The 16,958-nt window shown below is 38.3% G+C and overlaps 1 protein-coding gene across 1 annotated transcript in view; it reads left to right on the top strand.

Moving 5' to 3' along the window:
* Window positions 1-10,051: 10,051 nt before the first annotated feature.
* LOC140319591 (general transcription factor IIF subunit 2-like) overlaps window positions 10,052-16,958 on the top strand; it is a 42,203-nt gene continuing 35,296 nt past the window's right edge. Inside the window, exons 1-4 of the mRNA XM_072397285.1 lie at window positions 10,052-10,117; window positions 10,367-10,440; window positions 10,646-10,664; window positions 10,969-11,113. Of these exons, the coding sequence (XP_072253386.1) occupies window positions 10,052-10,117; window positions 10,367-10,440; window positions 10,646-10,664; window positions 10,969-11,113 (304 nt within the window). The remainder of the gene's footprint in view (window positions 10,118-10,366; window positions 10,441-10,645; window positions 10,665-10,968; window positions 11,114-16,958) is intronic.

Genomic DNA, 16,958 nt, shown 5'->3' with positions numbered 1-16,958 from the left:
ACGAAGTGTGCCGGAAAGTGCCGAATGAAGGCGCTGCCCCTGCGATCAATTGTAGAGCATGGCAGTAGATTTAGCTTTCAGTTTAAGTGAATTATTATCTTATAATCTCATAAAAGATCTTTAAAACGTGTGAAGAAAAACGCTAATTTGAGAGACGACAATAGTGCCCCTGTATATTGACAAATTAAAATCGATAATTACAAGACTATATCAAAGTCAGTTCGTCCGTCCAAGTTCCCACTTTTGTCAACAGTGATTTAACTTGAAATTGTTTTTTTTTCAAGTTTTTTACTTAGTATACTTCAAAAACAGAAAATAATCATTTTGAGCATAAAAAAGGCATAAAAAATTTGAGCTTAAAAAGAGCATAAAAGCTCCTCTTATTGTATGTTAATTCATTAGATATTTTAAATGCAGAAACTAGAGGAACTCGAGATCTAGTTATGTTTGATGTTGAAAAACAAATAGATAAAAGTATTAAAACCCAACCTTTACTGAACATGTGCGTGTACAGTATTTACATCAATATGAAGCTACTACAAGTAATTAGATAGGACATAATTCGTATTGACTGACAGATATATGTATGTGTATACAGCACAATAATATTACAGATTTACCCCACTCATATTTTAAAACAACACAATTATCAAATGAAAAAGGGAACAAAAAACTCATAGAGGTGTAAACATATGCTGTGTACTGAGCGAAATGTCACCACAACAGTGTTTGTGGAACAAAGGTCGACAGAAAGCTGCTAGATCCCTCTGCAGACAGAGGTGTTAACCACACTGAAGGATTATTCTACACACAGGTACTGTTCGGGGCCTCTGTCTCTCCCCTGTGTGTCAGTCAGAGAGGCTGAGAGAAATGTACACATTTGTTGGTCGCTCATGTTGCTGCTGAGGGTCAATGAACTCCAGCGTTAAAACCAGTCAAGCATGTTCATTTTCTGTGTTCTGGTTTTTTCTGTTCATCACTGGATATTTAGATCCAGCTGGCCCTTTTCAGTTTATCTCTTCTCTACTTTTCTCCTATTTTCTCCTCGCCTCTTTTAAGTCGGGACTGAAAGACAAAATATTTTACCCAAAACTCATACCTAATTTGTTTATCTATGAGCCTGATCCACTCAGTACAAGTGCACCTGATTCCATTTATTGAAAGATTTATCTCTTTGTTTGGCTTTGGACCGTATGCAAATAGAAACTGAGTTTGCCCCTTTTAGCAAGTGTGAACATGTGTACGTCTGTGACAGACAGAGGCAAGGAGGCGAATGTAAGACGCAGAAGAAGCGTTGCAGTATCTGATAAAGAGGAAGGACAGAGCAGTGGTTGGTGAGGGCGGTGCTAGTGGAGAAGCCTGTCAGGCAAGCAAACAAGCTATATCCATCAATGCAAATGATAGAGGAAAAGAGACAGGTGGAGCCTATTGCAGTGTAAGCGTCTGGTGCTGTCAGCAGCTTTAAATCACCCTGGCAATCCTCAACAACAACAACAACAACAACAACAAAAACAGTTCTATTGTGCTGCCACTCCAACAATAATAAACACTTTATACTGAGCACTGCATTAATATCTCTGAACACTGTTCTGTTCTGAGAGGAAACCATCATTTTCAGAGCATCCACAAAAACACAACAATTTGATGCTCTAGAGCTTCTGAAAGACATCCAGCATTTGGATATGTCCAACGGTACCAAGAAGAACCAGGTGGAATGGGGGAGCTGTTGACTACTTTATATTTTAGCGGTTCTGTCCTGTTGGCATGTGAACTCCACTGAACCCCACAATGCTATATAGTAATGTAAATGTTAGCAAAAGCTAAAGAAACAACCAGAAAATCTTAGTTTTACTGTCCATACTGGTTACAAGAGCCAATGTTCAAATGATCCCCAGAGAAAGAAATATAACTGTCAAGGTTTAATGTTTATGTTCTCCACAATCTGTAGTCTGAAACAGCAAATAGTACCAGTGATTTATTGAATCATTTGCAAACATTAAATCTGAGGCAAGAACAGAGGTTGAAGAATTCAAATAAGCTTGAAAGTCAATATTTGGTAAGACCAACTTTTTTCTTCAATACAGCCTGAGCCTTTTTTGGCAGTTTCTTTTAGTAGTCCCCAGGAATAGTTCTCCAGGCTTCTTGAAGGACATTCCAAAGCTCTTTTTGGATGTCAAGATGATCCCACACTGCTTCAATGATGTTGAGGTCCAGGCTTTGGGGAGGATTATTCACTCCATAAGACCTGTTGCCACAGATTCTTGCTCCATTTGGCACACCTTTTCTCCCAGTTTCCCTGCCTTAAGAATAGCTTTTTGACAGCCATTCTTTCATGGAGACCATTTCTGATGAGGTTTCTGCGGACAGTAAATGGCTCAACTGAAGGTTCAGTAGCATCTCTCAGGTCTTGTGTCAGGTGAGCTCGAGTCTGCCTTGTAACATTTCAAATTTTCTTATGTCAAAAAAGTGACCAGGAGGTGGATCAGGTACATATCTGCTTAATGTGAGGTATCCAATGTGAGAAAGAGCAGCTCTGGCATATACATATATGCCCAAATGGACAAAGTTAGGAGACTAGAGCACCTTTGATAAGCTGAAGAATGTTAAATGTTTACACAGAAACATAAGCCTTTATTAGTTTGATACTGTTGACATGGCCTTGAAGTAGAGACAGATAGCTGATGCTCCATTACATTTTAATTTAATTCCAGTTATATCTTTTGATAAACTGATCGGTATGATGAGGTGGGAAACAGAAAAACCTTTCACAACAAAACCTTTAAAGAAATGTCTTGTTCTCCGTTTCATTGTCATGTGTTTAAAAGGTTTTCATCTTGCTGTGTTTTGCACCGCAGGGTCACCGTATCAGAGCTAAGTTTATTTTTACAGTATGACCACACAGGAGGACTTGTCTTGGACACGTCCCACTGGGAGGAGGCCTCTGGGCATACCCAGGAGGGGGAGAGACTATATGTATAGGTTGGCGTGGGAACGATTTGGCGTGCCTTGGAAAGGGAGAGGGAGGTCTGGGGATTTCTGCTTCGACTGATGCCCCTGCAACCTGGATCCAGGTAAGCAGCAAAATATAGATGGATGGACAGATGGTATGACCACACCGCAAAGTAAATGATTCCAGCAGTCGCTAATAGCTTTCAGTACACTTATGTGGAAAGTCAAGAAAGAAACACACGCAAAGCCATTATATGCAGATCAGATATAGAGTGGAATAAGGTTCCATGTAAATACAGCAGCTGGTTGATAAACCAGAGATTTCTGAGTGGCATCTTGAACCAATGACTCTGACACATGCTGAAGTGCTGGACTCAAGCCCTCGTGGGATATCCTACTTGCAAAAACTGCTCAATTTTGTGACTCCAAACCACACCATTGAGAAATATACTTTTTCGGCCACTACACTGATGAAACGCACACTAATACCCAACGTCAAAAGCATAATGAACTTCTGAATATACTGAGATACAAAACTGTGTGTAAAACTGGTGAGAAACGTCAGATAAACGCTGATACTTTTGCCAGTCAAGTTTTTATTATTCAGTTCATTCGTAGAGTACATTAGTGCTCTGGAACACATTTCTAGTGTATGCAGTGGGGTTTGAAGTAGCACATCCTCTAGCTGTATGAGGCTTTAACTTTTTGTACGCAGCAGGATGTAAAGATTATTTATTTTGAGCAAAAATATGCAGATCTTACAGAGCAGAGTGCTGATGATGGTGGTGAAGCTGACCTAAAATTCTTAAAACAACAGCAACTCTGGTGGGAGCAGCGTGTCTGTGTCTCTTTCTGGGGCTTGTGTCCTCTGAGTCTCAGATGGAAGCAAGAATAAATGCTAGCTTTATTTTCCTTGATCATTTCCCCTCTGCACTCTCAGAAATGTATTGTGTGCGCATGTGTGTAACTTGATATATAAATATCCAGGACCACCACATTCATTCATGAGCTTTGTTTTCATGCTGTGGATTTTCATGAGTGAAGTCAGACCACCTGTTTTGTGCTTCAGAGCAAAATGTCACATGGAAACCCACACAGTAAGAAACATACTGCCTGACGCAAAGCATCATGAAGTGTCGTGTCGTCGCCCCCCCCCCCCCCCCCCCCCCCCTTAATGCTGGATGAGGGTACGTTTCTGAGGGCTTAGGCAGGTTCACATCAAATTACTTCAAAGATCGGTTAAAGCAAGGGTCTGTCAATACCTTACTTTACAGGTCCAGAGCCTGCAAATGTAGGTTGTTTAAACAGGAATCTCTCCTCAGATGGATTATAAGATAACGAAGTGTGACAAAAATCTAGATTGACAGCTTTTATGTTCAAAAGCATAGTCATTAGATAAATTGCACTGACAGAGAAGTATACAATGAGCACAATGAATTAAACAAAGCAGTAACCTTAGATGTGCATGCCTGAGTGATGAGTGAAAGGGAAACTTGAGAGCCGTCTGTGGAAATACTGCATCTAATAATGAAGGAGAGAATCTAAGGTGGCACTGACTCATGGTCAAGTTTAGTGAACAGTGCTTGAAAAAGAGCATAGAGCAGCATGTTGAGCAGTCGCAGTGAAAAGGGTTTGTGATACCTGTTTGTAAAAACTGAATACACAGACAAATTTAGATTTTCTTTTCATAGCAGCTAGTTTCTGGTGGCAAGTCAAGTGAAAATCAATGTAGAATTTGTATATTTTTTTTTTTAATCTATCTTAATATGTGAACCATTTGAAAGGACTTTTAACCCATGTTCAACCAGACATGCTTTCTGTTTTCATGTAAAAAATTAATTTTTGCTTTGATAACTTTAAATAACCTTCAAGACACTGACATAACATGTTAAGAGATTGATTTTAAATCAGAATATTATCAGTATCAGACAACTTGAACAATCAGGATGTGTTCTACTAACTTTATAAGTGATTGGCCTCCCGGAAGTTATGGCGGAATAGAAAGACCTTTGATTGTGGCGCCCCCATCAGGCTCATCAGTGTATTTGTACGAAAATACACCAAGATATTATCAATCTATACTACTTATAACTCTCCCATGTAGAGCAGTTCACATACACAACATATTTGAGCTTTGGAGCAAACTTTCTATGGGTTCAAATAAGCTAAGTTTTAGTGTACATGTCAGACCATCCAATTCACTCGATGGCAGAGTGTGCAGTTTATTTTTTAAAAGCCTTTTCAGGAGCTAAAACTAAACCTGAAATTAGAGTGGGACATAGATCTAAAGTGAGTGCATTTTGAGTGGAAATCTTTTTAGTTTATAAAGTTTACATTTCACATTCAATTAGCTTTTTGTCCTTTACAGCATATGAAATAATAGAGCTTTTGACTAAGATTAGCAGACCTACATGAATTTCAACCTCGTAAACACATTTGAGTTATTTTGCTTTGTACTGACTAAATTACGCCAACACAAAGAAATCAATCATCCCCGAAATCCACTTCAGTCATTGTGGTTAAGGCTATTACATTCAAGCTAGCATGTTACTTCAAGAGTGATTCATGGTGCTATTTCATTGTTTTAAGTGAAAATTACTCCCCTGAATGTCAGTCTATTAACTTCAATTTATTTGAAATCCACACAGATTTCAATTCCAGCACTGTTGGTGCATGCTGAGAACAATCAAGAAAATGCCAAAACATGTTCTGAAACATCCACATGATATACTTCAAAATATCATTTTGCCTGGCAATATTACTGAACACAACCTATAGTTACAGCTAATAAATAAATGCCAAATATCTAACCCTTTCAGACCGTGAATGATTGTGATTGCAGTCTCACAGATAAACAAGTTTATTAAGTGGCTAACTTTTTTTAATGAAGTAAACATTATCTCCTCCAGAGAGCAAATCAGATTGCTGTCACCGAGTTTAACACAGGGCTGGAGGAATGATTTGGCATGCCAGGTGCAGTGAATTCTGTGTGGATTCACAATTCTGTAGAATTAGAATCAGTGCTAACATTACGTTTGATATGGCTGTATCGTAACAATGAACATTTTCCTCAGTCTCATTCCAAATCGGCCCTGTTTCCATTTCTTTTTTTGCTTCCAGTTTATAAGACTGCATCTGCCCAGTGGGGGCTGCCATGGCAACAGCTCTTCAGCCAACTGTGAGCACTTACTGTAAAAATTACAGCACAGCTATCTGTGCTTTATGTTGCATTTGGGCAAAATTATCATAGGTTCCTAAAAAGAAAAATAAGGGAATCAGGCAGTGAAAATGAAACGTTGCAACTCAATCAGTCTTCTTCCTTATCTGAGAGGTTTGGTCAGCTGACCTAGTTGTGTGTGTGTGAGGATGACCTTGATTGGGAAAGCCAAACCATCAGCCAGACTGTGCCAGTTTAATTTTATCCCCGATGAAAAGGGATTTCTGAATCTTTCAACCCCAGAGGACAGTCAGAAGACTGTCGGTATTTTGCAGAGAGATTTGAACAGGCGTAACAGGAGGAAGTTAGACTTAGGCTTCATTGTCTCACCAAGTGTAACGCACACACCGTGCTTTCCACACAAGCTAATGATGCTGATCAACTGCAGGCAGGAGGCTGGGAAACTTTGAAGGCTCGGTCTGAATGTCTTGACGCAGACGAGAGCTTCCACTGTGTTGAGCTTTATGTGAATGTGCTGACAGCTTAGCTGACTGCAATGACTCTGAGTGACTCTTTGTGTTACAAAGTTGCACTGCTGAGAGATATACGTGGGGCACGGGAAGTGATAATGTTCCAGATTGATAGACCACAGCTTCACACTGCTGTTACTTTCAAAAATGACTTTGAAAAAGGTCGGAAATAGTGACATCGAGCACCTCACAAGGCCATTACTGTAGATACTGGTCATTGCTTACCTTTTATTTGTCCAGCACAATGGAAAGTATTCAAAAAGGCAGTGTTTAATTATTTTTCTGCTCGTGCAGGACAAAGTGCTCACTAAATTACACGTCAAGTTTTTTCTTTCGTGTCTTTCTACCCTGACAGTGACATTTATCCTTGTGACATGTAGGGCATGACCTGGATAATGGTTTTGTTGAGTGGTAAAGTTGTCCTTCATAGTGGTGCGCCTAAGATATCAAGATAACAATGTTTATCCCCAAATGTTACAGTGGCTATAACCTCTAAAAGACAAGAACCAATACAATTACAAATATTAATGCACACTGTGCAAGACTATAAGACTTTTATTACCTGCCTCAACACCACAGTTGGTGTCTGAGTGTGTCTGTCATCGTGGGAAAAATGGGACAGCCGGTGGCACATGATATAGCATGAATTACAAGAAATGCATTTGGAGTACCGGTACTTTGCCTATCTGTCTGCCTCTTTGTATGAGAGGAGATTTTGTCAATGCAACAGCATAGCAATTACTGTTAGGATGAAAATGAGGGTTGTGTTTGATGATGGTCGTGATCCAATTCCAAACTGTTGAATAAAGGGTGCAAGAAGTCGTGGGGCCTTTCTCTCTTTGCACTTTCTGTTCCATAGTCTTTTTCATTTGTGGAATACTATGATTTGTATCTCGTTAAAACATAAAACCCTCTGTAATGGATGTGGTCATAGAACTAAATGGTGTCATGGTCTTTGTATTGCTTGCTTGATCAGATGTTATTGCCACACTATTTTACCTCGAAGCCCATCATATTGGACAGATAAGTGACAGTAAACTGTGTTGCAAAATGATAAATAAATGTGTGTATTTATATTCATGCTATCTCATTCATTCATTCTTTCATTCGGTTCCAGCAGTTCCATTCTGATGGTTGTCCACAAGATGGCAACACATCCAAATGAGCAGGTAACAGATGAATGCTGCCTGTGTAAAATTAAATCAAAGAGGCATATGAAGAAGTTGTTTGCCACATAACATGACTTTCTGTCTGATTTTATGTCTTAATAATGGCGTGAACTTCACAAATTAAAAAGTACTCAGGAAATGACTCCCTCTCTAAACTGCATAACTAGATATCAACTTAGTCATGGTGGGTTTTTTGTCTTTTCCTGATTCAAATAAAACCTTTATTTTTCTATACTCTGAGTTGATCTTTACTTTATGTTCTGCTCAAAAGACTGGGTCTGAAATTCTATTCAGCGAACACGTACAGCAGTAATGTGTGATTCACCAACCATTTTGATCAGCACCAAACGACATGAAAGTCTGTGTGTCCTGGTTATCGAATCAATATCAAACTGTGAGAAAATTAATCAGAACACGAAACATAATGTTAAGAAAAGGGACTATGATGCAGTTTTGTGTCTTACATTCAATATATCCATCAAAATTCTTATTTGCACTCTCCTGTATTTCTTGATATGCAAGCTGATGCATTTTTCTTTAATTAGATGCAAGTGACACTCCACTTATTTATGTTAATGATCTTAAAAGCTGATCTTGAATTACTCTGGTGTCAATCCCCGCACACTTAATTTATTCACTAAAATAATTAGTACCCAGCATAAATGGCTTACACCTACCTACAACAGTGAGTTCATGTCAAAGAGCCCATATGCTGGAAATACATGTTTTTTAATAAGAAAACATTACATGTTAAAAGTAAGTAAGTATGTATGCAAAAATTGCTGCATTATTCTTAACTTATCATGATGCACCATTCGAAAAAAAATCCATTTTCTAATGTAGTTAACGCCATCGCAGTCCATCATCACAGTTTCATGTTTCTATTGCTTGGATTGTAAGAAGTTTAAGGACAAATTATTCTGATTTATCTGTTAATTTCAATTATTAACACTAATTTGACTTTTAATATTCACTGAGATATGCCCACATACTCATGTACAAAGATAATTTGAAAAATGTGAAAAGTGTATCCTTGGCTGAACAACGATGCAGGTGACATGTCGCCCGGTTCACAGATGAGATCTGACAGCAGCTGGAGTCATCTTCACAGAAAAAGAATGCATGCTTTGTGTTGATCTCTGGTAAAAAGTGACACGAACCTAAGGGAAGAGCTCAATGCTGGATTTTAATTATTTTCTGACACGTACAGTCATAGATCTCAATGTACAGTTTTAATGTTGTTATTTACATTGTCTTTAAAAAACTATATATTCTCATCGATTAGTCAGATTTATCTATTTATTGGGTGGGTCAGGTAATTGTCCATATATTTTGCCTTGTTTGTTATTTTCTTAAAAACAAAAAAAAAAGAAACGTATGAAATAAATATGGAAACATGACCTTTTTATTCAAATTGACATTCCAACTGGAAATCTTTCCAGAATTACAATGTTTCAGTTGAAATCTAAACACAAGGATTCAAGGTATTTAAGACATAGCAGAAAGGGAGATTGAGACTCTTACTACACACATTGCAATGGTAGTTGTCTCTAACCAGCTGGTAGTTTAGTTGTTTAATGTTAGTGAAATAAATATGTGTACACAGATTTACCCTCAAATATGGCAGTTTATGGCAGTGCTAGACCACGTCTGTGGAGTCTCAATCTTGAGACTATTAAAATGTGAAGGAGGAGAAGGGTATTTTGTTTGTAAGCACTTCTGTAAAATTAACCTGATTCTCACTGATTAATTAATATAATCAGAAGCTTTGATGTGAAAAAGGATCGGTGTAGCCCCTTCTAATTTTTTTGTGCACATATATACATTATTAAATCTTTCCGGTGAAGAGCCATGACGTGCGGTGTAAAAGCACGCTTTAACTTCTGTCCTTGACTTGTATGAGGCGCTCTTTTCTCACATATAATAGTTTACTCCTACTTCTCAGTGATGAACTAAGTTATTAAGGTTGTTCAAGGTTGGAAATGAATAAGCTACATAAAGTCTGTAAAGCGAGTGACATAAAATTCACATATGGTGTAATTATCTTTTTATTTCATATAAAAAAAAATACATAAGGAAGATCATATATATATGGTAGAAATCCACAATAACCTATTTAGATGAATTTTTTCGCTCTCTGTTCAACGATCTCCATCCATTTTCATGCAAGACGTCACAGGAAGTTTTATGTGGCAGACGCTCAGTGTACCGTCCAGGCTGCCGAGGTATTGACTGTGTTTCAAACAATGTCCGACAAAACGGAGGTTAATCTAACTGGAGTCAGACAAAGTAAAGGCTTGTGGATTGTTAAGGTTTGTTCATGTGCAAATGATCAAATTATCCTTATCAGAGTTGACTCATATTAACTTATAGGACTGAAACGCGTAATTTTAACACGTGTCAGCCGCTAATTTGCGCATACGCATTTTCCAAACAATTATCTCTTTACATATTTTCAGAGACACAAGCATACGAACCCCCATTTGTTAGGTTTTTTTCTTTGAAACTTCACTGGCCATTGTGATATGAATAACCACTCAAACGGCCTTATCTTTGAATAGGTTCCCAAGTATTTATCTCAGCAATGGGACAAAGCCACAGAGAAGGGAGACGTTGGAAAGATTACCATTGGGAAGTATGTACGAGAAGGCCTCTGGGTCCTCCCTCCCCCCTAATAAGTTCTTGCAATTATTAGTTTAATTGAATTTCTGATAAAGTCATTATTACGCTAATCTGCCAGTTGTTATTGTAACCTGTTAGATGAAACATTTGTGAAAATAAATGGTTACAACACTTACTAGGGATTCATTTTCTGTTTTTTTTTTTCATACTCTTGACAGGAAACAAGGTAAAACGGAGGTGAGGCAACTCTAAATACTTACCTGATAAGGGGTGACACCATGACCGACTCCTTAATTTGTAATGGGGATCAGGTCACCGTTTTTCTCTTCCCACTACTGAATCCGTGTTTCTGGTTCTTCACAGCCAGTCCTCCATAGCTCTTAATTACTTTTCTCTGTTGCTCTCCTCTTCCTTGCATCACTTCTCTGTTCGCTTTTGCACCAACTCAGCTTCCTCACAGAATCAATAAAGTTTCACCATATCATATCGGACCTTATTGAATAAGGAGTTGATTTGTAATTGACTAAGCTGTGTTTCTCAGGTGTGTTTCAGTCTGAGTGAGGATCTGGCTGCCATAGACGCTGTAGGGGAGAAGGATGCATCGGTGCAGGGCCCAAAGGATCATTCCTTTACTATGCACACAGTGGGCGGACAGACCATGGTTGTCTTCAGCCAGAGCGACACAGGTCAGTCTTAGACTCAGCTGCTCCAGCCTTCGCCTCTCTTGTCTCTTTTGTGCTGGATAATGTCATGTGGAACACTTGTTTAGTACTGTAGGTGGCTCGAGGGTCCAAACTGAAATAGATTTGACAGTGTCTGATGTCTGTGATGCTCCACGGGGCAGTGGAGATCTTAGTAGATCAAGAAATGTCAATGTCTGAGACAGATGTGTCTTGACAGATGCGATATGGTCTGGGGAAACAAACAAACAAACAAACTATTATACAACATTATGAAATGTTGAATGCAGCAAGAAAAGTAGTTTGAGCAAAGTGCAGAGTTTGCCTGAATTCAAATGTGACATAGCTTGGTTCTTCAGGTCTTGTTGATTTGCTTTGACAGAAACCTGTGACTGATAGATTTTTCTTTGATTGCACTGTGAAATTCATGAGAATTCTCAGACTGGCTCCTTATTTGTGGAGGCAGTTTGCTGCCAGGCATAATGTGTCATGGTGCTTTCTGAGCCAGAGGGATTTGAATTGATTTGCATCAGACCAAAAGCTTAAAAATAGCGGCAACTGTATTGTTGGGCGTCTGTTATCATGTGACTTGAGAATCACAAACGGTTATGTTGTTACTTTTAATGGGTTAGGGCTGTCTGATCATTTTTATACATCAGGCTAATGAAACTAAACCATTATGACGGGTATTTAATTCTTCACTTGTAAGAAAACACACAGTTACTGTTTTTTCAATTAAATGAAAATATTCAGTAAAGATGATTTAATAAGAGTAGCCATTAAGATAATATCCTAAATCAGTAGAAAGGTAAATAAATAGCTGGAGACGAGACACTCAGCAAATCAGCAAATTGTCAAGAGCAATTCTGTACCTGCCATGGAGCCAGTACTTGGTAAGAAATGGCTGCTTCTCATACTATTTTCAGATGATAATGAGAGTGTGCATAACTGGCTGGTGTTGGCTTCAAAATAAAAAGCACATTTTGGGCATCCCCGAGGCACGGCTAATTTGGTTTAAATCCCGCATTTTGGCTGCAGAACAAAAGTCTATCCAAAGGAGGAAATGGAAGAAGCATTGCACAGCTTTCTAGTGTAGATTGGTGAGGAAAGAAGATAAAATTATCATTGCTACAAGTGAAACAACACAGATCAAACATCACGTGTTCTGCACGATGAAATACTTAATTAGCTACACACACAGGCAGTTCCAGAGAAACAAATAGTAATGCTTCGTGATGTGTGGCATATGTTTTATGTGACAGATTTGAAAGTAGTGACACAACCTAGCCTCTTCAGCTTTTGGATGTCAATAAACGTTTTTTTGCGGTTAACACGAAGGGTGCACTGTGGAGAGAAAATAAACTTTTAACCACGTGTTTGAATTAAGTGACATTTCTTGTAAACAGATATTTTTGTGACACATGACTTTTGGAGGTTCAGATCTTTCATTCCATGCGACCATCATGTGAAGGATGACAACGTTTTCTCCTGCACTAGAGGCTTTTGACACCTAGATCTGCCTTTTTTTCCTTTTCAACCACTGTGTATTTATTCAGCAAAAATTAAGTAAACCTTCAAATCATGCACAAATTAATTGTGAAAAACAATTAAATCAGACATGGATTAGGAGGATCTGTGCACTTGAATTTTCATCTCAATCTAACTGGTTGTTCATCTCTGCTGAACAAGAACATCCCCACAGCATAATGCTGTCGCCACTATGTTTGACTGTAGCTCTCGACTCCACACCATCCCTAGTAATTTTGATCTGCTCAACAGCTTGGAGCTGCCATGCAAATGACCGGTAACTCACATCAAACTGTTATATACTTAATTGCCGGTTTTGTTCTCAAATTGTTGACTCATGAAGTAATATATCAACTACAGAAACTCTGGACTTCATGGTCAGTCTATTCTTTTAAGAGTTTTAATTGGCTAATGTGGGGAACTGCTGCTTTTATGGGCTGTTGCCTGGAGTTTATTTTGTAATTGTGAAGATGGTACATTCGGTGATGAATAGGAAATTTTGAATTTTCATCTAGAGAGAGAGAGAGAGAGAGAGATTTCCTCGTTAGGATATATAACATTGGTCTAAGCAGTGATTGAGTATTATTAACAAATTTATTTCTTAAGTAACTGTTGATGATAGTTTATTGCAAGGCATATAGCAAGAGCAAAATAATTTCAACTATCTACCTCTGATGGACAGCAAAAGCAGCCCAATTTGAAGTAGAATGGAGATTAAAATAAATAAATATAGAGGCTGGATAATTCTACTCTGATGTGATGCCAGGAATCTAGGACAAATTGCAATGTCAATTAATTATTTTCAGAGCTATAGGAAAAAAAAACTAAGTGTGTTTATGATTTGATAGTGACTTTAAACACCCAAATATATGCTCCCCATAGTAAGTCTCCTCTAAAGATGCAATATGAAACCTTACAAAAACTACAGCGTGTCACACTGCAGCAGGAGGATCTCACTCCAAAACAAACTAAGCCAAAAGGAAACATGAAGCCTAACCTAGCCCAAAAATAGATCATCTCTGTAGTGAGGTAAAAATCTCCCTCTTTCAACTACCATCTTATCCTTTTCTTTGTTTTTTCTTAACCAGAGAAGATGCATTCTTTAGTGGAAGAAAATGAAAACACAGATTAAGGGATGAAAATATGTGGTATAATTATGTGTGCTTTTACGCTACAAGTTTTGCAGGGATACTGGCAGTCAAACAATCCAGTCAACTTGTAGAAGCATCTCAAGGATGACTGATTAAAGGATGCACCAGTAGTTCAGTAGTAAAGATGAACATAAGAAAAATGAATGCATTGTATCAATACTACAGAGATCTCAGTATTATTGTATACATATATACTATATGTGTGTGTGTATATATATAATATAATATATATATATGTATTCTCCTCATCAGGACCTATTCTATCACCACCCTCACACTTTAAATGCACCCACACTTGTAAGTGCGTTAATACCTCCTACACGTGATAATGGATTTCTCTTTTTCAAGGCTCTTTTCTATTACTTCAGTCTCTTATTAGAACCCTTTATGCATGGTCTGCACTGAAAATGTTCAGCAAAATAAGGTTTATAAACTGTTAAGAAAAAAAGATATATTTAGAAAAAGCAGTAGGTGGGTGAAAGTGTCGCAGAAGATCATGAGGCTACAATCTTGTGCTTGTAAATGTGGGAAGTTAGTGCTCATGAGGGATCAAAGCCTCTCAGTTTTTTCTTAGAGGTGTCCGTTCTCCAGATGATTGTGAAAGCACACAAGAAAACGACAAGTGGGATAATATCCTCTGAGATGCAGTGGTGTGTAGTCTCTATTTACCTGACCGATCCTCAGCTCCTCCCCCACTCACCCACAGGAAGATGTACTGTACCAAAGACACCAATCTCCCACACACTTACCACACCACACACACCTCACACACTGCAGCTTTCCAACCCATCTTGTACCTGAACTTACCCACTTGCACAGGTTTGATTTGCACCTCCACTCTCACCTGCACACTTTTATCTGCACACCTACACAGATTTCACTGATTCTTTACACCTCTGAGAAGGCAGGTGTATATTTTGAAGTATTTGATTTACATGTAAGATATGTTGTCAAATAAACAAGAAGCTATCAGCATCCAAATTGTCATCTTTTTACCCCGTTGCCTTTCGACGACTGCTCGTTGTTTAGTTGAATGATACGATTGAACTGGATGTCAGATGTTTTGCTTTTTGCCTAATATGTTTGAACCTTCTGAAATATGTTGTCATCACATTACCGCACTGCTTCCATTGTGCTGTTGTATCACTACCACACAATGAGCACATCTTAGTATGAAGCTTAGGAAATTTTACAAACTTTGCGTCATCAAAGGTTTTCTTTAGATCGCAGGAATTTTTCCAGAGACACCAGAAACGTTTGGAGAGCCATACCTCTGAAACCGCTTTCTTTCCCACTGCAGCAATCATTGGCTAAAATAAGTATTTTTACTCGCCCAAATTGCCCTGGTTGGGAGGATGCACTTTAAAGCGTACTGGGTACTTTCAGCAGGGAACTTTTCTGCTTAGTGGAGTACTTCTATAGCCTTGTTCCTGCCTTTCTGTAGTAGTCATCTTGTGGTTATTCTTTCCTATGACTGATCATTTTTTGAAAACTTTAAGCTGTACTGTGAGAGTAAAAGATGTTGTTGTTTGTTAACGTGACATTTAAACTCTGTTCAATTAGCTGGGGACCGGTAGCACAGCACAGGCACAAGCGTGCTGGAGAATAATTGACAAGCAGAAATGCCAATTTTGAGAACATAGTAGCAAATCAAAGAAATACAATTTTGAACAAAAGGTCATCCTCCCATTTGGGGCTAATGTTATCTTTTGAATCATCTTAATGGATTAACTATGAAACAAATTTGACATTGCTCACATTTTTTTCTCCAATGTCTTTCAATAATGTATTTAAATTGGTATCACATTTCTCTACAGATCTGAATAAGGCTCAATTTGTAGATGCTAACAAAAAAAAAAAAGCATGTGGGTAATATACCAACAACATAGGAGCATGACAACGACACTGGTGAGTTATGAAAAATATTGGAAATGGGACAGGGATGTTTGGCTCTAATAAAAAAGAAAAACATTCTGCTTCATTAAATACACTCAACATGCACACTTTTTAAAGCAGCATAAGACAGTAATCTTTAACTATCTGCATCTGACTTTTGTTTTTGTTTTATCTGATTCAGGACCACGGACAGTGCAGTAATGTGAGGGTGTTGACATTTTTATCAAGATCAGATTTATTGTCATGCATACAGTCATACGCACGAAATTTGTCTTCCGTTTTTTAACCTATCCAGGTTGGCACCTGTTGCACAGGGTCGCACACTCATAGAGACAGAAGCCATACACTGGAGCGGTGGGCAGCCACCCACAGCACCTGGGGAGCATGGGGGTACGGCACCTTGCTCAAGAGCATGTTGTAGCACTCATTAATTTCTGTAAAGAATATACTGTTGAAAAAAAACAAAACACATGCATATATAAATCTGCTGGTGCTTGAAAACATGTCATCATTGCTTGGGATACCTTTTGGCCAGTTGGTAATTTTTATCTTTGTCTCAAGTTGCTGATGTTGCTGATGATAAAATGCTGACTACAGAAGAAAAAAAAAAAGCAAGTTAACAACACACACAAATAATGATAAAAAACAAGCTGTCTTGACATTATCATGAGCTATGATAATGTCTTCTTATGACATTGCAAAATAAACTTCTGCACCTCTTCCTGGAAGCAATTCATAGCCGCTTCAAGTGCAAAAAATTTTCTTCTTTCCCACTGATGACAAGAAACAACAAAAACTGAAAAAAAAGCAGTGCTTATTATAATATGTTTAATATTATAATGTGTTTAAATATCAGAATCATTATAAAAACTGTCCAGCGGTTATATGCAACGTGCTCTACCAAGAAACAGCATTTCTTCCTCCTCAGCTAGGCCAACTGTAACTCTTCCCTTTTTGGTAGGAAGTGTGTGGTTCAGCCAACCACGCAGTGCCTGATCTCTGTTATTCAACTAATTCAAACTCTGTGCAATTCATTCCTTCACCTCTGTTATGCACACATTCAATAAGCCGGTAATAAAAGGAGGTTGCTAATAGAGATAGAGATGCATACACAAATAATGTCTGACATGGCTTTTGTGCTGTGAGGCTGCTAGCTGAATATTCCTCCATTATTTCCTCTCTCGTTGCTCTGCATTGTTTCGGCTAAGGACCAGGTATTGATTAAGAGGTTGCTAAGCAACAGGCTTTGCTGCCACAGAAGCGTGCAGAGGAGAACA

This window comes from Leuresthes tenuis, unplaced genomic scaffold, assembly GCF_036924035.1.
Source record: "Leuresthes tenuis unplaced genomic scaffold, fLeuTen1.0.hap1 SCAF_12, whole genome shotgun sequence".
Classification (NCBI taxonomy): domain Eukaryota; kingdom Metazoa; phylum Chordata; class Actinopteri; order Atheriniformes; family Atherinopsidae; genus Leuresthes; species Leuresthes tenuis.
The sequence above is the reverse complement of the archived record's forward strand: the minus strand, read 5'-3'. Positions and strand labels throughout refer to the sequence as shown.